The 19774-nt window shown below is 54.2% G+C and overlaps 6 protein-coding genes across 6 annotated transcripts; 4 read left to right on the plus strand and 2 right to left on the minus strand.

Annotated features, from left to right (window-relative positions):
* Positions 1-84: 84 nt before the first annotated feature.
* On the minus strand, positions 85-2308 carry MSY001_3101 (uncharacterized protein; the record flags this gene model as incomplete). Its single annotated transcript, XM_018884989.1, is given in 2 exon segments — positions 85-2124; positions 2135-2308. The coding sequence occupies 2 exon segments, from the start codon at positions 2306-2308 to the stop codon at positions 85-87; spliced, it is 2214 nt and encodes a 737-aa protein (XP_018741594.1).
* A 109-nt stretch (positions 2309-2417) lies between these two features.
* Positions 2418-2874, plus strand: MSY001_3102 (uncharacterized protein; the record flags this gene model as incomplete). The annotated part of the gene is made up of 2 exons (XM_018884990.1): positions 2418-2665; positions 2688-2874. The coding sequence occupies 2 exons, from the start codon at positions 2418-2420 to the stop codon at positions 2872-2874; spliced, it is 435 nt and encodes a 144-aa protein (XP_018741595.1).
* A 265-nt stretch (positions 2875-3139) lies between these two features.
* On the plus strand, positions 3140-3959 carry MSY001_3103 (uncharacterized protein; the record flags this gene model as incomplete). The annotated part of the gene is made up of 3 exons (XM_018884991.1): positions 3140-3559; positions 3611-3852; positions 3941-3959. 3 exons carry the CDS (start codon positions 3140-3142, stop codon positions 3957-3959), a joined length of 681 nt encoding a protein of 226 aa, XP_018741596.1.
* Positions 3960-7576: 3617 nt separating this feature from the next.
* Positions 7577-9206, plus strand: MSY001_3104 (uncharacterized protein; the record flags this gene model as incomplete). Its single annotated transcript, XM_018884992.1, has 2 exons — positions 7577-9099; positions 9191-9206. 2 exons carry the CDS (start codon positions 7577-7579, stop codon positions 9204-9206), a joined length of 1539 nt encoding a protein of 512 aa, XP_018741597.1.
* Positions 9207-9230: 24 nt separating this feature from the next.
* On the minus strand, positions 9231-11129 carry MSY001_3105 (uncharacterized protein; the record flags this gene model as incomplete). Its single annotated transcript, XM_018884993.1, has 2 exons — positions 9231-10789; positions 10844-11129. 2 exons carry the CDS (start codon positions 11127-11129, stop codon positions 9231-9233), a joined length of 1845 nt encoding a protein of 614 aa, XP_018741598.1.
* A 129-nt stretch (positions 11130-11258) lies between these two features.
* MSY001_3106 (uncharacterized protein) lies at positions 11259-19151 on the plus strand (the record flags this gene model as incomplete). Its single annotated transcript, XM_018884994.1, has 1 exon — positions 11259-19151. The coding sequence occupies one exon, from the start codon at positions 11259-11261 to the stop codon at positions 19149-19151; it is 7893 nt and encodes a 2630-aa protein (XP_018741599.1).
* Between the last annotated feature and the right edge of the window lie 623 nt (positions 19152-19774).

A 19774-nucleotide genomic window follows, 5' to 3' on the forward strand; every position in this document is an offset into this window, starting at 1 on the left:
GACAGTGCTCCCCGCGGCCATGCCTATGGGCAGACCGGACCGGTCCGAGCGCGCGCGCATGGGTTTACCTCTTCGTTATCCAACCTACGGAAGCTGATTCGCGAGAGCACGGGTCGCCTTGAGCTGCTGCAGCTTGCCAAGCACCACGTCCAGTGCAATCGTATCGGTCTTGCCCTTGGCGACATTCGGGTCATTGTCACGGTTGCGCACATTGACACTGCGGGTAGCCTTCTCCTCGTGGCCCACGACAAACACAAAGTTGTACTGCGCGAGCTCGCCATTGCGGATCTTCTTGTTCAGCGTGTTGTCCGACAGGTCGGCATCCGCAAAGAAGCCCTGGTCCCACAGTAGACCTGTCACTTCCTGCGCATAGTCGTACACGCTCTGCGTCACAGGCACGACAAGTACCTGGCGAGGCGAGAGCCAGAAAGGCCATTTACCCGCAAAGTTCTCAATTAGAATGGCAATGAAGCGCTCCAGACTGCCAACGACCGCACGATGAATCATGACGGGACGCTCGGTGTGCTTCTCTGCCTCCGCAGCGCCCTGCGGCGTCTTGTACTCCAGGTTGAAGCGTTGCGGCAGTTGAAAGTCGAGTTGGATCGTAGCACACTGGTGCTGGCGGCGCATAGCATCACTAATGGTGATATCAATCTTGGGACCATAGAAGGCACCATCACCAGGGTTCAGCTCCCATTTACCCGGCACGAACTTGTCCAGGGCAGCCGCAAGGCGCTGCTCAGCTGCGTCCCAGGTGGCAATATCACCCAGGAACTTTTCAGGGCGCGTCGACAGCTCCATCTTAAACGAGAAGCCAAAGTGGCCGTACACGGTCTGCAGAAAGTCGAAGCAGTTGATCATCTCTGATTCGATCTGCTCAGCCCGGCAGAAGATGTGCGCATCGTCCTGCACGAAGCGCCGCACTCGCGTCAGACCACTCAGTGCACCACTCGCCTCGTTGCGGTGGATCACGCCAAAGTCGGCAAAGCGCATCGGCAGCTCCTTGTATGAGCGGTCGCGACTCCCGAACATGAGACAGTGGCCAGGGCAGTTCATCGGCTTCAATGCAAACGTCTCCTTGTCCACCTGCAGCGTAAACATGTCGTCTTTGTAGTTGGCCCAGTGACCCGACGTCTCCCACAATTTCGAATTATACATGTTCGGGCTGATCACCTCGTCAAAGCCACGCTTGCGGTACTCGCTTTTAATGAACTCCTGGAGCGTGTTGTAGATGCGTGCACCGTGCGGCAGCCAGAAGCAACTGCCTGGGCTCAGCTCGTGAAACATGAACAGCTCTTGCTCCTTGCCAATTCGTCGGTGGTCGCGCTTCGCAGCCTCGGCCAAAAAATGCTTGTACTCGGTCATCTGCTTCTTGTCGGGGAACGAAATACCATATAGGCGCTGCAGCGAGTCGTTCTTCTGGTCACCCAGGAAGTAGGAAGCCGAGTTTTTCAACACAGTCAGCGCCTTGATACGGCCTGTATGAGGAATGTGCGGTCCCACACACAAGTCAATCATTGGACCGCAGCGATAGACAGTCGTCGAGGTACCGTCAGGAATCTTGGAGTTGATGATGTGCACCTTGTACTTGTTGTACTTGAACATTTCCAAGAGCTGCTCCTTGGTCATCACCACACGTTCAAAAGGCTGCTTCTCCTTTACCGCGAGGTTCATGAGCTTCTCCAGCGGATCAAAGTCCTCTGATTTGACGACACGATCACCACTGTCGCCCATACCCATCTCGTAGTAGAATCCGTCATCTGTTGGCGGACCAATGCACAGGTGGCAGCCATAGTGGCGTTCAGCCGCCTCACCTAAAACGTGCGCCGACGAGTGCCAGAACACACGCTTGCCCTCCGGGTGCTCAAAATCGAGCAGCTCCAAAGTCACATTATCCTCCAGAGGACGTTCCAAATCCCACAACTGGCCATTCACCTTCGAAATCACGACTCGCTCACTGAGGCTCTTGGAAATTTGCCTAGCGACATCCATGGGCGACGTCTCCCACTTCGTGCCCTCGCGTGTCGAGCCATCAGGCATCGTGATCACGATAGGACTCCTCTCAGCTGCTGCACGAGCAGCATCTTGCTCCGCCTTGACGCGCTCAAACATGTCAATACGTGACTGGAAGTACGCGGGGCGTGGTTCGAACTGTTGTTAGAGCCTCGTTGTAACGCACTTCGAGGGGCCCAGTCGTGACATTTCCACCCTTGGACTTTTTCTCAGGCTTTTCTTTTACGCTCATGTTCTTCACAGAGGTTACCAGCTGCTCCGGGGCAGCGGCACCGGCCTGGTTCTCGCTCGACATCGCGCGACAGTGTGTAAAGAAGAAGGTCGGCGCCGAGCCATCCTTCACGTGGAGTGCCACGTGACGCTTCCTCTGCCCACCTACCCCGGTCGTTCTGCTTGCAACGACCATGGCTACAGGTGCTGCAACAAACGCGTCAGCCCCTACGAAGCAAAAGTCTAAGGCATATCTTTCTAGTGTTGCTATCCAGAGTGATGCGATCAAGTATCGCCAAAAGTACAAGGAGCTAAAGCGGAAGGTATACGAGATCGAAATGGTTAGTGTCACCAGTACTCACCCTAGGAAAATGACAAGCTACAAGCCACCACCCTGCGCATCAAGGGAAATATTCAGCGTCTGCGTTTGGAGCGAGCGTACGTACAGAAATTTGACAATACAGTATTCTCTATGAACGTCTTGAGGCCGACATGCGAGATGCGCCAGTCAAGCCGAGCGCTATCGACCCCGTGCGAGAAGCAAAGGAAAGCACAGAGAAAATGGAGCCAAAAGAATCGGATGTGACAGAAGAACCGGCCTCTAAAGCGGAGGATGATGCCATAACTTCTGAGCTCGAACAAACCTTGTAATTTTGGCCGCACATGTTCATTTGCTTGAAACGTTACTACACTCATTCTATACCAATTATTATAGGTACACTTATATCTCATGTAGTTCTGCCTCTCTCCCCTCCCAGGTATTATCACTGTCGTTGGGCCGAGTACACTGGGTTCATGGGTTGCATCCTGGAGATGTGGAGCAGCCCCGCCCTATCAGAGCAAGTACTGCCATTGGTCCCACCGTAATCCACTGCAACGTCCTGCATCTTCTGCCGTGAGTACGACTGGGATCGCAATGTCGTACGCTCCTCCTGGGACATTTCCGAGCGCGGCTCAACAACAGCTAGCACAACTTGCGCAGCAGCAACAACAGCAACAGCAACAACAGCAACAGCAACAACAAATGCAGGCACAGCAAGCATATCAAGTCCAGCAGTCTGGCTTAGCATCCCTACCCAAGCCTCAACAAGACTTTCTTAATAGTTTGACACCTCAACAAATTCAATCTCTGCTAGGTCAGGCCAGCGCTAATTCAAGTCAGTCGGCCATGAAAGTATCCAACCAATTCACGTCAGCCTCCCAGATACCCCAGCTGACTCAAACACAAGCCATGCCTACTATGCAGCCCATGCCAACACAGAATATGAACACGATTCTTACCGACATGATCAACAAAGCTAAAGCTGGGCTTCTTACTCCTTTACAGCTCTCTCAGGTATGTTCTCATGTCTCATCATAGCTTCGTTCTATCTTGGACCAGCAGCAGTCGTCATCAGCGCCACCTATGCAGGCCTCCCAACCTCTATCTCCCAATCCAGCCATATCTGCCAGTGGATCATCCCAAAATGTCTACAATACGCTGGCCCAGAATATTCATGGGATACAGATGAATCAGCCCATGGCTATGCCAGGACAGAACCCTATCGCTCCCATGACTCACAGTCCTATGAGTACGAATATGGACACCAATAAAGTCAACCAGTCCAACAATGTAGCGCAAGGAGTACAGTTCGTGCGCAAGATCCAACAACGTATATCTGAGATTGAGCAAAAACTTTCTTCTCCCATGAGTGATGCTGAACGATCATCACTTCAGCGAGCGCATCAAGAACTAACACGCTTGCAGACTACTTTGTTGCAAAAAATCTCGCAAGGAGTCCAGATGCCTGCATCTCCTGGTCCTTCCAACATGACGCCATCTGTCACGGCGCAAAACATGTCCACCTTTACCCCATCAACTTTTGCGAATGCTACACCTTCGAAATTAGGGACAAATGTCCTTGGTAACCAGTCAGGGTCTATGCCTCAAGCCCAGCCTACAATACCGATGCCCGCTGTTCAACATGCGCAGGCATCCAATATCTCGATCACGCCTGAACAATTTAAGCGTACTCTTTCAGAATTGATGCGGCGCCACGGTAAATCTTTACCTGCCCCTGTCGTGGATGGCCGCGAAGTAGACTTGTACCAACTTTTTTCCACGGTACAGTCTCTGGGCGGTAGCAAAGCTGTGACAAAAAAGAATATGTGGTCTTCTATATCCATTGCACTCGGTTTTATCTCGGTGAATCCCACCCAACAGGCTTCTATTGTTCTTCAATTTGCTCAAATCTATAAAAACTACTTGGAGCTATTTGAGGACGTTTGGAACCGTGCGATGCTGCATCAGCTTTCCATGGGCCGCAGTAATCCTCAAATGGTTCATTCAAACCTAAGGACTGAAGGAAATGCGATAAAATCCATGGCCCAACCCCAAACAGCGCAGCCTCGACCACCTAACTATGCCGTCATGCATTCGCAACAAAGCTCCCAACCACAGGCGCAACAAACTACTGCGCGTGTATCATTTCCTTTTACCAAAGAGCAGCTTGGTTCATTGAATCTGAGCCCTGAACAAATGGCACAGCTACTACAGCAACAATCCAAGCCTTTCACCCCTGCCATGCCACAGAGTTCAAACCAAAATGTGGCTGGCTCGCAAAGCTGGACCCCTGCCCAACAACATATTCCCGCCCCCCCTCAAACTAGAGCAACTGAACCGACGAAGCGAAGCACCAACAAATCTCCTGATAAGCAGCGTTGGCAACCTCTGGTTGTAACGCCAAAAATGCTGGAGGATGCAGAAGGTCTTATACGCAAAATCGAACTGAGTTTAAATGTCTCTCGTCCCAAGTTACCAGTCATTGAATCCATGACAGAAAGCGAAAAATCAAGTGTATTACAACAAATGGAAAAACTGATTCCTCTGAAAACCACTGTGTCAGCGCTTTTACCTGCATTCTTGGCCATGTCTAGAAATATCGAACCTGCAAAACGAGTCAAGATTATGGTCTACATGTTTGAGGATCAGTTGGCTCTTCTTCCTAAACGACAGTGCATATTGCGTCCCTCAGATCTTGAGAAATTAAAGATCCAGATGACACGCTGCATTGGGTTCGTGCGAATGAATGATGACAAGCTGGCACAACGGATTATGGCGAAAACTTTGGCTTCTCAGCAAAAGGGAACGCAGGGAAGAAATGCTTCTGACGATCCCAGACGCTCCAATGTATTTTCCGAGTCTAACAAAAAGGCCAAGAAGGAACTTGAGTCGAATCAGCAAGGGTCTTTGGAAGTCAACCAACATAAGTTCGACAGTAGTAAGTCTCGGGGCAACTCTCAAACATCCGGGGATGTTTCCTCATCGAAAGCTTCGAGAGGGACGCTTGATATACCAAGGCCTACGAGCAGCGACACAAAGTCAGCAACAGGAGCTGGATCTCCTGGAATGGAACTTTCGTCCGAACAAACCGCAGACGCTGTGGGCAAGACTCTTGATATAATGATGGCAGATCACCGGCGAAACATTGAACTTGCGCAGAGCGACCCGCTCCAGTTTGTACAGAAAGCTTGGTCGAACCTTTTATCAATTGAAGAGGCATTTGCCAAACAAACTTCCTTTATTGACCTCCCAACTATCGATGACAAACCGATTGGTGACAGGCGATTGTGGGCGCCCGTCACTATTGAGGCGGCTATCATGGACATGATCGATGCCCCCAGTGTTTGTGAAGACTCTGAGGCTGATGCCAACTACAGTACAATGACGTCTACAATGGGGGGTTCAATTACAATTGGATCACAAAATGTATTACAACTGCCACAGGCAAGCGACGTTGCAAGTTCAAATATTCAGGAACTGTCAAAGGCATCGACACCCAAAGACCGGGCCAATCGGTTCTCGAACAACACCTCCACTTTGGGGGAATCGGATTGGTGGCAAATCCCAATATTTGCTAGTACTTCATAATTATTACAGAATAAATATCACTCAGTTAATAAAAGAAGTTTTAAAAGAGACCTCATATAAATTATCAAAAATAAATTTTACTGATGATATAAAGATAACTAATAAAATAACTAAACCATAAATTAAAATGACTTTCGAATATACATTTATATTTATAGTTATATTTTATTTAAACAATAAATTCTCTGAATAACTTTAATATAAATTTAAATATAATTAAAATTACTAAATAATGATACATATTCTTACACTAATACTATTCGTCTATTAGTAATTTTATTTTCGATCAAAAATGAATATTATATTTTATATATTAATTTGATAATTTTTAAATTCGATTTTATAGAATATCAGATATTAGCTCTATGCTTTCTAATTCGTTATGTTTATTATTGACTTATGCGTACGATTTGTATTTTCTAGCCGATATTCAACTTCATCTTTGTATGTTTGGTCGTTTGCCCTCCACCTTTCATTCAAAGCATGCTGCGTAGGCTCTTTAGCAATGAGTCTGTTCGTGAGTTGGCACCTCAACTCTTTCTCTTGTCTATCGTCACATCTCTTGCTTTAAATGCCACCACCATTCGTCGCCAGCGGGACGAAAGAAACCTTAAGTTTTTTCACCAGCGTGAACTTCTTACAGGAGTACGTGACCAGCTGCTCTATGATCGTCGAAAGACCTTAACACACTATCCAGAAATTTGCAAGAAGATGGTTTTGGCTGGACTTAAACCATCTGATTATGGATTTGAAAGCTCTGTTGCGTCTGATGCCGAGTCCTCTGTTGCGCCGTATTCTCGTCACCTTTCTTGGTACGAAGCCCTTTTCTCGAATAAGAACAATCAAGATATAGCTCGTGTTCCCGCCACTCCTAGGGTACAAAGCACAAATATGGACGACTGGAACGGTGCGTATTGATCACTACCTAACTTATTCAGAATTTTTGAGTATGCTCAAAGAAGATAGTCAAACTGAAACCTCCCAAGAGCTTGAGCGATAAAGTACATATGGACAAAGCAAAATTATTTAGTGTTTCTTTCCACCATAGGGGTATATGACCTTTCTTAAGCTATATATTCCGTCATGTTGCAGTTTTAAACTTCATGAAGACTCCGTCAAGCCATTCCGGAGTTGAATCAATTGGCTGATCAACACACCACCGGAGTTCGTAACATCTTGTGACTCTGAGGTCGTCGTATTTCCAAGTCTTTGCTTAAATGTTTGAATGAACGAGTCAATATCTTCCCTAGCATCTGCGATCGTCGTAGGTTCCGGCTTACTAACAGCAGCCAGTCGAAGAGGGGGCTGAAGCAATGAATCCATGATGCGATCAATGGAGCGGCAATAAAAGATTTTTGGAGAGTGAGGGTTGACCACGTGACAAGACCCCAACCTGGCGACTTAAGCGCAATGCGACATTACTGACCGAGAGACCTGTGCAGCATGGAGATCGTCAAGACAGCAGTTACACATCCCAATGAACTTCGCGCTTTGATCACATACAAAGTATGGCGTGATCCTGTTCATGACATCAGGCAACATCCAGAGACTAGTGGCTGGGACCGGGAGCGCATGCGGGCATGCTGGTCTTTCCTGGACGCAACTAGCCGTAGTTTTGCAGCGGTGATCAAGGAACTCAAAGGAGAGCTAAGCCGAGTAATTTGCATTTTCTACCTGGTCTTACGAGGTCTTGATACTGTGGAAGATGACATGACATTGAAGCCTGAAGTCAAGATTCCTCTCCTCCTTGACTTCTACAAGAAGCTGGATGAGCCTGGCTGGAATTTCACAGGAAGCGGCCCCAACGAAAAAGACCGCCAGCTTTTGGTCGAATTTGATAAGGTTATTGGTGAATTCCAACTTTTGAACGAGGGCTGTCGCTCGGTCATTGCTGATATTTGTGCACGAATGGGCGCGGGAATGGCCTCTTACATTGAACTGGGAAACTCTCCTAAGGGCCTAACTATGCAGAAGTGGCAAGACTACGACCTATACTGCCACTTTGTTGCCGGTCTTGTGGGCGAGGGTCTCTCCGGTCTATTTGTCCAAACGAACATTGAACGTCCTTTGGTGGGGTACCAACTGAAGTTATCTAATCACATGGGCCTATTCCTCCAGAAGACCAACATCATCCGCGACTACGCGGAAGACTGCGAAGAAGGCCGTTCTTTCTGGCCGAAGGAGTGCTGGGGTAAAGATGGAATCTTTGCACACCAGGCCGAAGTGCAGCGCGGTGTTGTGGAAACTCGCTCTGGTTCGGGTTCTTTTAAATTTACAGACACACTCGAGGGCCGAAAGGCTCGTGAGATCCTCTCGTCTATGCTTCTGGATGCGATGACGCATGCAACCCACTCTCTCGACTATTTGATCTTGCTGCGTGACCAGAGTGTATTCAACTTTTGCGCAACTCCGCAAGTCATGGCCATTGCAACACTCGAGAAGCTAGTGAACAATGCAGATGTTTTCAAGAAAAATGTTAAGATCCGCAAGTCCCTCGCTGTCCGCTTGATTCTTCACGCTACGAACCCACGCGATGTGGCGCGAATTTTCTTGGACTTTGCACGGGCCATTCACAAGAAAATCACACCTGACGATCCAAGCTATGTTCGCTGGTGTGTCGAACTCGGTCGAATCGAAACTTGGTATGAGTCGAAGTTCCCGTCCTTCGTCATGTCTGCATCGCAGAACAGCTCGCGTGATATTCGCTCATATATGTACCAGAACTGGGTCTTCTCGCGCGAAGGTTTGGTTCGTCAGCATGTCAAGCGCGACTTGATGAACGACGTGGATGTTGTCACTCAAGCACAGATGAAACAGAACGAAGTCAAGCAAATGTTCTGGGCCATGGCCTCTGTCATTTTTGTGACCATAATCGTGATTACTCTGTTGGGCTATCTAGGCTGGATGGCAACATGGTACTATTTCGAGGGTCGTGTCGACCCACTGACTCTTTTGATCCAGTACTCGTACCAAATCACATGGGAGCGTATCAATACTTTAAAGTTCACACTTAGCCCCCTGTATTGGTACCGTGAAGTGAGCAAAATCCTCAACGAGGCCGGTGCAATGGTAATGAAAGATATGGAAACGTTCCACTTCAAGTAGACTCCGTTCCTTCCTGTGTAGCCTTCAATTTTTGCCGTTCCTTCCTACCCAATCGCTTCTTCTTGGGTTGCTCGGCTGGTTCTTCATTGGCATTGCGTGCGTCGAGCTCATCACGGAACCGCTTCAGTCGCTTCTTCAGATTAGATGGTTTAGCGGTGTTTCGGCGGTAGGGTTGCAGGTTGCGCAGACCCACGACATTATTGAGGTCGGCGTCATCAGCCAAGAGGATTTCAACGGCACTCAGCCCATAGTTTTCCTTAGGCACTGATGCATACTTAAACCGGGTCGGTGTATCGCCGATCATATCTTCATACCCCAGATTGTAATACTGATCCATCAGCTCGCGCGCGCGGTGCTTGCGATCAGATTCGGACATAGCGGTCTCCGTCTTGTCAGCATCCATCTCATCTTCATTCACAGCTGCTTCGGCCGTGGATTTGCTCTTGGCCTTCTTCTCCTTCTTCTTGAGTGCCTTACGCTCCTTCTTTGAAAGCTTCACATCTTGTCCTTCGGTATAATCAGCATCCATATTCTGTTGCTCACTGTGCTTGCTTTTCTTGCTACTCTTCTTGCTCTTAGTCGTTGGCTCCGCCTCGGCAAGGATATCATCAATTTCAATGTCGTCGTCCCACTGTGGCTTCACTGTATCATCTTCATGGGCATAGTAATCGTCGTTAAACTGCTGCTGCATCATGCGATCGTGCTCCTCCGGATCAAAGTCAGTCTCAAAATCAATTCCTTCGAAAGCACGGCCGTCCATCTTGTTGTCTCCTCCTGAGACATCACGCAGACGTTTCAGCTTATCGGCAATTTCCTGGCGCTTAAGAGCCTTGAGTTGATCTAATTCGCGCATCTTGGTCTCTTTCTCAGCCTTTTTGCGCTCAGCACGTTCAGCACGAGCCTTCTTACGACGATCGTCCTTGCGGCGAATCGTGTCATCTGTGTGACGAGGGAAACTCTCAATCGCAAAGGCCTTCTGGGCCAGCGACGGGTCTTCGAAACGAAAGTTGTAAGCGTGCTCGAACGCATCGGCAGCAGAGTCAAACGAAGCCTCTGAGTCAAGATCGGCTGCCTCTGCGTCCCAGTCGCGTGACTGGGCGCCTTGACTGTTGCTTTGTATGAAGTCATTGTCCACCCAGCCGCGGTTGAGAATATAGTTCATCAGGAAATCCTCGTTTTCCTGTGTGCGTGCGTCACCGTGGGTGTGATCACGGAGAAGGTCACGTATATTCTTCTCACCATTCTGCTCGTCCACAGCATCCAACAGAGCCTGACGGTACATTCCGTTGTCGTCGTTGTCGTCAACCGCGCGCACTTGGAATAGGTCGTCTCCATCCCCATCTTCGCTGTTTCGTGCCGCGTTGAGGAACTCGGAGCGAATCGCCTCTTGCTCTTCATTGTGCGTAGGCTGCGCGTGCGTGTCAGACGGCGACTCGCGCGAAGTGGCGTCGGCGAAGGCCTTGGCTGGGTCGCTGGTATCTTTCATGGCCTCGAGCATGCGGCCCCGTTGGTAGTCACGCAGCGTCACCTTCTTACTGGAGCTCTTGTGATCTGTCGTGGGAAAGGCCCGTGTTGCTAGAGCTGCCTGCTCGTCGTCAAACACACGCTTGCTCGTGTCATAAAGATCGTCCTTCTTTTCGCGAATTCGCTGGAGTGTACGCAATATTGCAGCATCCATGTGGGGAGTCAGCTGTTCTCCGTCCTCGTCCTCGGTGACATCCTCTGAGTCGTCTTTCGAGTCGTCTTCGTCTTCCTCCGGAGCATTACCGTACTTTTCTTTAAGTTGCTCAAGCTCAACCCGGCGTTTGTTATGATGGTAACGCTCCGCATATGACTGGTTGATCGAAAACTGCTCATCCGGCGCATCTGCCGTATCAGCAAACAGGTCCATAGTCAGCTAGCAGCGTTCTGGTGGCCAAGGACCAACGCCTTGACCAGCAGCTCCACGATGCCATGGCTCGGCCGACCTGAAAAAAGTTTTTAGCTCCACTTGGCTTGTTCGTCAGTGGACGACGCTACGATGGGCGACAGTGCGGCGCCGCACCGCTACGTGTCGTTCCACGAGCGGCTCAAACATGTCACTATCGACTTATCAAGAGACTCTGGTACGAACTGGGGTGCCTCGCGCTTGCAGGTGGCCGGTCTCGATGCGCCAGCAAGCGCCTTCGCCGTGGCAACAGGAGCGACCCCCACTGTCACCGAGACGTCCGACCTGCAGAGCACGGCCTTCGGCTCGGCGCTGCAGCAGTGGAATGAGCTGAATCTAAGTTTGCCATTTCAGTCGTTTTATGCGAACGTCATGCCTAAGGCACAATCGCTTGTTCTGCTGGTGCACCACCGCGACGAGATCGCGGCGGAGCTGGACGCGGGGCTTACGCTGCGCGACCCACAAAATTGGCTCGCGTGGGATGCACTTTTGGACCTGGTGCCACGTATGGCGTTTGACCTGGGCTCTGAGTTCCTTCCTGTGTACCCCACGCTTCTGACGGCCCTACTGCGCGCGTCCTCTCTGATGGACAAGAACCTCACGCGGGGCGACGAAGAGCTTGCCGCGCGTCTCGTGGAGCGCGCTTTCCACAGCGCAGCGTGGCTATTTCGGGCCGTATCTTCGCTCATGGTCCGCAGCTCGGACGCCCAATTGCTTGTCGCAAGCTGGACTATTGTCCGCGATCTGCTTACCGACCAGACATTAACCGCCTCTGTAACTGACAACGAAGACGCTCAGTGTGCAGAGAATGATGCTATGCTGCGGAGCATGCGTCCCATGGCCCGTTCGCACACACGCCGCTTTGCGACCGAGGCACTCGCACATCTTATTCGCAAGGCGCCGCTTTCGCAGCTGGGTGTACTAGTACATACCATGCGTGTGGATTCTCACACGTATGGACCAGCCCTGGATAGCGGCATTGCTGCGACGTGGGCTCACAGCTGCAAGACGGCTGCGCATGCTCTTCATTCGCGGACGCGCGAACTTCTTTCATGTGCTCTCAGCTGGGATGCACCGTTTGCCTCCAGCATCGAGCGGTGGGGTGAGCGCATCATGACAGCCCTGGTGCACCATACACGTGCGCTCGATATGATACCAGTGTTCGAGTGGCTGCTGTGTCGGGCGACAGAGAGCCCGCTGGCCGAGCTGCCGACGTGCCTGGTATGGCTCACTGCGGCGCTAGGCACCCGCAAGGGCACGCGCGTGGACGACAGCGTCAAGGCACAATTCTTTGCTTGGCTGCCGAAGCTGGATGCTCGCATGGTCTGGAACTCCTCGGCAACGAATGCGCCGCTACTCCGAGCTTACACGTCGTTGGTATGTGTGTCCATGCCTTTGGCCCGCGTACAGGACCTGACAGGGCCTGGAAAGCAGGTCTTGCAAGCGTTTGCGACGCGTCACGAGCGCGAGCCGTTTGAGGTGGCATGGGCGGCATTCGACGGCGTATACCGCGCTCTTGGTGACCCTGCGCTAGCGTGGCACAGCTATGGTGCACTGGCACTGCCTACCGCGCTCGATGCCACGTCGCAGATCTTGGCCGGTCATGCCAAGGCCGCGCAGGAAGATGCCGCGCTGGCGTTCCTGGCCGAGCTCGATGCCCAAGGGCACCTCGCCAAGCTGCATGATGCGCCGCCGACCACCACTGTGCTGCGATGGACGAAGCGTGCGCAAAAGAAGGTCCAGCAGCGCCTAGATCGCCTGGCCTCGCTGCTGGACAGCGGGCGAACGGACGATGAGGTTCTGACGAGCATGCCAGCTGTGCCACTCGCGTGCCGCTTTCCCAGCGCTGCACCGGCCATGGCACGTCTCCTCGTGCGCTGCATCCAAGCAGCGGCAAGCGGTGCCGGCACCACAACGACTCGTTATTTGGATGGCATCTTAGGCTCACTGCTCGCGAGTCTTGTAACTGTGTTACGTTCGCCTCTGAATGTACGAGAGTGTGTGCAGGTGCTTTTTGACGGTGAGCCGAGCATCTTTGTGCGTTTGCTGCAGGCCAGTGTGTCTAGCCATGCCGTCCTACCTGCCCTGGCTGACCTGGCCGAGGCGGTTGCAGCACCGACGTCTCTGCCGTCCGTGACACATATGTGGCCTGTGCTGATTAGTGCCTTGCTTGATCCCAACCGCGCAATTGTACATGCGGCGCTGCGACTGTTGGCGCTCGTAACAGAGGCGCCTCTCAACGTGTTTGCTCTCCTCGCGGAGGTCGAAGCGATGTCCCTCGATGTGGCCAACGTTACCGCTCGAAATGTTAAGCTGCGATACGCCCAGCGCGAAGCTTGCAAGGCCCTGACTGGTAGCGACCTGCAGATGCAGGCCCTTGTGCGTTATGCCATCGGCACACTCAAGCTCAACTTAAAGCCTGTATGGGCCGCGAGTCGCGAGACACTGGTGGCCTTGAGTGCGCGCATCGGCGAGGAAGTCTGGCGCGTCTCTTTCGCTGAACTGCAAGCGGCCGATGCCCTAGTGCATGCGGGTCCCGAGCCTGGCGATGAGATGGAGGAGGAGGAGGTACCTCATGTTACTGAACCGTCGCATGACGATGCTCGCGACGACCTGTACCAACTGCATGATCCGCAGCTGACCCGCCGCCTCCGCACTCTTGCACATATTGTGCACTTGGACGGTGTGGATCCTGCGCAGCGCGCGGCGTCTGCGCTTCAAGCGCGCATGACGCCGCACGTACGTTTTGATGCCGCGCATTATGCCACAGAGATTCTCCTGTTGTATGAGCAGCATGCCTTGTTACCCGAAAAGCACAGCGAGGCTTTCGTGTCGCATGTGCTTGCGCAGTGGGCGTCGCTGGTAGATGCGCCAGAGACGGACCGCGCACCGACCATTGCACGCATGGAACGTCTGCGCCAGTTCCTCGCCATCTTTGCCGAGTTCCGTGACCCGGCACGGATGCACAAGGCCTCGGACATGCAAACCCACTTCCTTGCTCTGTGTGCGCAGCCGGAAATCACTGTACAGCGCGGCGCACTCTCGTGCCTGCTGACCTGGAAACCGCCTGCACTTGTGCACATGGAAGACAAACTGCGCAACCTGCTGGACACGGCCAAGTTCCGCGATACGCTCTCGCAGCTGGACCTCTCGGCGACGTCGGAGCAGTTCAGCGCTGTGATGCGCCCCCAGGTCATGCCCGTGCTTATCCGCTTGCTGTATGGCCTTATGATTTCGCGGCGTGGCGTGCGGACAAGCGGTGCTGGACAGCATGCGCGCCGTACGGCCATTCTATCGGCCTTATACGAGAGTCGAGTGGAGGAGTTGCAGCTGCTGGTCGATCTCATGCTGGGGGCCTTTGTGGATCAGGTCGTGACACAGCCATTTGTGCTACCGCCACCGCCCGAGGCGCCCATGCGGAAGCAGCTGGGTTTATTGCAGATGCTCGGCGAGGTCTTGCGTCACCTAGGACGTGCTCTTCAGCCATGCATGCACCGCCTGGTCGGTGTGGTGGTTAGCCTCGCGGCGCATGCAGCCGATGCCACCGACGAGCAGGCGCGCGAAGTGAGGCGCGCTGCACTGCGTCGCCTCGCAGACTTTGTGCGTTACGGCCAAGGGACCAACTGGACCGAGTTCCGCGACGTGATCCTTACGCGCCTGGTCCATCCCCGGCTTGCTACATTCGCCCAAGACAGTGTCCAGGCGCCATCCGCGTTCTTGGAACTGTGCCGCACCTGGATCAGCGAGAGTGACACACTCATTTGCTTCCTGAGCGACACGTCCATTTTGCCTGCGGTGTATGCTGGTCTTAGCAGCACAAGCATCAAGCCGCCTGTCGCACAGACCATCCTCGATATGGCCGAGCGCCTGCTTAGCGTCGCTGAGGCGGAAGGCGAAGAAGCGAAGGCCATTCGGGACCAGGTTGTCCTCCCGATGGTGCCTGCTCTGCTTGAGCATCTCCAGCCGCTTGTTCGCCACACAATCCGCACTGAGTTTACGCATCCCCTCGCTCTACATGTTCGCGATGATCTTCTGCGCCAGGAACTGAGTGTGCTTTCGCTGCTGGCGCCGCACATTGCGACACAGGCGGCTGCTGCCAAGGTCGTCGAGCTTCTTGTGCCACTCATGCGCCACAGCGCCCGCGCCATCCCTGAACGCACCAAGACGGAGCTGCTGCGCACCTTTTCCCTGCTGCTACCTCGCGCAGGTACGTCAGGAGCTTTTCTGGACGACCTGTATGGCCTGTTTTGCCGCCTTGGCTCGGAGCTGCGCTCGCGCCAGGCACGCGGACAGTATGCGGAGGCCTTTGCGCAGCTTGCGACGGCTGAGCCGAGTCTGACTCGTATCACGGAATGGGTCCGAGCGCTAAACGCGTACTCCGCGCGGATGGTGGATGAGCCAGACCTGGAGCAGCGCCTGAGCGCCTTCGATGCGATCCTTGATGCGGAAACGGTCATTGGTGCTCGCGAATGGCATGTTCTGCTTTACCATGCCCTCTTTTATATTTGCGACGACGAGCTAGCGATGCGTACGAATGCCTCAGCGATGCTGCAGCGCTTTGTACGCGAGGCACACGATCCTGAGTGTGTGTCGCTGGCCACTCGTGTGCTGCTCCCAGGCATGCGCCGACGCCTGCACAGCCGCTCGGAGGCCGTACGCAAGGAGCTGTTCCAGCTGCTCGGCATCACAGTTACTGAGATGAGCGAGTTGGTACCACCACTTGCCGAGCTGAATGTACTGCGAGCGGGCGGTGATGACGAGGCGAGTGTGTTCACCAACCTATACCACATCCAGACGCACCGCCGCGTCCGCGCCATGCACCGCTTAGCCCAAGCGGCGGAGAGCGGCGCGCTCCGCAGCAAGACGCTCTCGGACCTGTTTCTGCCTCTGACTTGGTTTTTCCTGTTGCCTAATCAGAGCGGAGGTATCGACATGAACATGGCCAACGAAGCTTTGGCGTGCATCCGGCGCATGGCCGCGCAGCTGCAATGGAATCACTATTACCACTGGCTCACCCGCTTCTTGCGCGAGCTCAAGGAGCATGCAGCGAAGGACGAAACGTCGCCAGCGGAGCGCTTGCATGTACGTGGTGTGGTGGGCGTGCTCGAAGCGTTCCACTTTGACTGCAATGAAGACGTCAGCGACAATACCGGCGCAACGGAGGAAGATTTGGCGGACGACCAGGCGTACGACGGACAGGCGCTCGCGCGAGACTTGACACAGCCTTTAGACGCGCAGCGTGATCAAAAGGTGGCGCTAGCCGCTACACTCACAACGCGTGTGCTACCGCCACTGCATGAGGCGCTTCAAGTCAAGGACGAGGACCGACTGCCTGCGCGCCTCCCACTCATTGTCGGTGCGGCACGCCTTGCGCAGCACTTGCCCAAGGACCGTCAGCAGGTGGAGCTGTTCAAGGTCTTTGCCTCCTTGGCCAATGCCTTACGCAGCAAGCTGCAGTCGACACGGGATGCATGCCGCGAGACGGCGCTGCAGATGCTGCGTGCCATCGGAGTCGAATACCTCGCTAGCGTTGTGCGCGAACTGCGCCGACTCCTGACCCGCGGCCCGCAACTGGCCGTGTGTGCGTATACGGTACACAGCCTCCTGGTCGCGCTGAGCACGGGCGATGAGCCCTTACTCACAGGCTTGGACGATGGCGTGCGCGATATGGTCGAGGCAGCCATGGAGGACGTGTTTGGACTCACGGCTGAGGACCGCGCTGCCGTCGAATACCGCACCAAGGTGCGCGAGTTACGCCAAAGCAAGAGTATCGACACATTTGAGCATCTGGCGCGTCTTGCGGAGCCTAAGTGTGTGCAGGAGCTTTTGCTGCCTTTGCGCGGCGTGCTCGCAGCAAGCATCGAGACGAAGACGCTGCGCCATGTGGACGAGTGTCTTGGGCGTATCGCGTCGGGTCTCAGCGCCAATACGCATATTGACACACATGACTTTCTCGTGCTGTGCTACACGCTCATTGCAAAGGGTGAGAAAGCACTCGCCCAGCCCTTGGCCAGTGCGCCGTACCTGACCCAAAATGCTCACAAGTTTGTCGAGCTGGGGCTGGAACTACTGACGACTGCGCTGCGTCGCTCGCGCTTTGATGTTCACAACGAGGAGACCGTCGCTCGGCTTGTTCCACTCGTCAAGGCGGTGGGCGAGACGCTCTATGCGACGAGCGGGCCTGTAATTGAGCGTGGCTTACGAGCTGCTGCCGCTCTGGCTCGGTGCCCGCTGCCGAACCTGGCTGAGGCGCTGCCGGTGATGCAGAAACAGATGCTCGTGCTGCTGCGCAGTGCTGGTGGTCTACACTCGGCTATGGCCCAGGCCGCGCTGCGGGCCCTGAGCATTGTGCTGCGCGAAGGCCGTGCGCCTCCGCCGCCGACCCGGCAGCTCACCGAGCTACTCACTCTTGTGGAGCCTGAGCTGGAAACGCCCGTTGCGCAAGCGAGTGTGTTTGCGCTGTTGCGTGCGATTGTATCGCGAGCCTTTGTCGTGCCTGAGATTTACGATATCATGGACCGCGTTGCCGAACTTTTGGTGGTGAGCCACGACGCCCAGGTCCGTGATATATGCCGCTCGTTATACCTACAGTTCCTGCTGGACTATCCCCAAGGACAGGGCCGTCTGCAGAGCCAGATGCAGTTTCTGGCCAAACATCTCAGCTACGAGAAGCAGGGTGGGCGCCAAAGTGTGCTCGAGCTCGTTGGTGCTGTGCTGTCCAAGTTCTCGACCGAAGTTGTGTCGCAGTTTTCGGAGCTGTTCTTTGTGGCACTGGTCATGCTCCTTGCGAATGAAGAGTCGACGGCATGCCGCCAGCAGGCCGCACAGGTCCTGAGAACATTGCTGGGTGCCGTTCATGCACCGCAACGCGCCACGCTCATGCAAATGACACGCGCTTGGGCTACAGCCCAGGGCAGTGCGCAGGCACAGCAGCTGGCCTCTGTGGCTCTGCGTGTGTATGAGCTGGCGGCGGAACGCGATCAAAGCAGCGTAGCTGAAGATGCATGTGTCGCCATTGTGCAGGCACTGCAGCAAGGCGCAGAAGAGGGCGATGCAGATGCATGGCGCTACGTATACCAGGCGCTGCAGACGATGCAGTCGCTTGTCCAGCGCGATCCGCATGTATGGACGCACCTGGCGCCTGCCAAAGAGCCTCTGCTCATACTACTCACGTTCCCCCATGCTTGGTGCCGCGTGTCGGCATGCCGTGTGCTAGGTGCAAGCTTCGCGAGTCAGCAGCCCTGGACGCCTAGTGACTTGGTTCGCTCTGCTCGGCAGCTCGTATCGCAGCTGTACAGCCCCTTTTTGGACGATGCACTGACGCTCCAAGTGGTGCGCAACCTTGTGTTTTTGGGCAAGAAGTTTGCGGATGGTATCGAAGAAGAGCATGTGGAAGACGAGGACGACGATGAGGATGTCGAGCAAGAGGACGACGAGGACGAAGCTGAGGACGAAGCCAGCACACATGAGGATGGGCCGCTAGTGCCTGCACGTTTGTCTTGGCTGTTTACAAAACTGTCGCATGCTGCCCGCCTACAGCATGGTGGCCGGTCCAACGAGTCGGCACCAAAGCGCGCAGGAGCCGTGCTCAAGTGGTTCGCTGCCATGACGTCGCAGCTCGAGGCATCAGTGATCGGCCGCTTCCTCGTGCACATCTTGTCACCAATCCTGCGCATCATGGACGATGAACAGGCGCCCGAGGACCTCAAGACATTGGCCAATGAAGTGCAGGATATGGTCCAGGAGTATGTGGGGCCCGTCGCCTTTACGCGTGCCTACACCCATGTGAAACAGACGCTGATGGACAAACGTCGTGAACGCAAACATTCGCGGCTGCTCGAGACGATTGCGAATCCTGAGCGTGCGGCCAAGCGCCGCACCGCGCGCAATGCTGGCAAGCATATGAGCCGTAAGCGCAAGAACCAGGCGTTCAAGGGCCAACGCGTGGGCAACAAGCGCGCAAGAGGCTCTATACGCGATCCATAGCTAGTCAGGTCGCTTACGTTTCCCATGACGCTCACGCCGTCGATCTTCGCGTGCATAGTGTGCAGCACGCTGAGCGAGTCCACCGGCAAACCCATCGAACTGCTCCATGAGCGACGGCTCGGCCCTCGCCTGCGGGCTACGCGCACGCAGGTCGCGCACGCTGCGCTCGACTGTCACGAGCAGATGGTCGCATGGGATCTGAGACTTGGTGCCTGGCGCTAGCGGCGCCGAGGTGGCGACATTATCACGGATCGACGGTGAGGTCAGAAAAGCACGCGCGCTGTCCGCAAGCGACGCGCAGGCAATCGCGTTCGGGTCCTCCAGTGGCGCACCATAGGGGATGCGTAGCAGTCCGTGGCGCTGGTCCACAGCATGAAGAACACGCTGAACACTTTCTGCTTGCTTAAACGTGATTGTACCGTAGCCAAGTAGTCGGCCTTGCCCTGGCGCCTGCATGTCAGTGACTTGCCACCTACCCTTGGAAAGGAACAGTATACGATGGGACCCCATTGCCGCGACAGGTACGACACAACGGCCACGGCATGATGCGGACCTAGACGCCAAACTGCACCGTGCGTCGTGGGGCCACGCACTCTCACAAACACCGACATCTCATGGAGAGC

The sequence above is a fragment of the Malassezia sympodialis genome, genomic scaffold, assembly GCF_000349305.1.
Source record: "Malassezia sympodialis ATCC 42132 genomic scaffold, msy_sf_18, whole genome shotgun sequence".
Classification (NCBI taxonomy): domain Eukaryota; kingdom Fungi; phylum Basidiomycota; class Malasseziomycetes; order Malasseziales; family Malasseziaceae; genus Malassezia; species Malassezia sympodialis.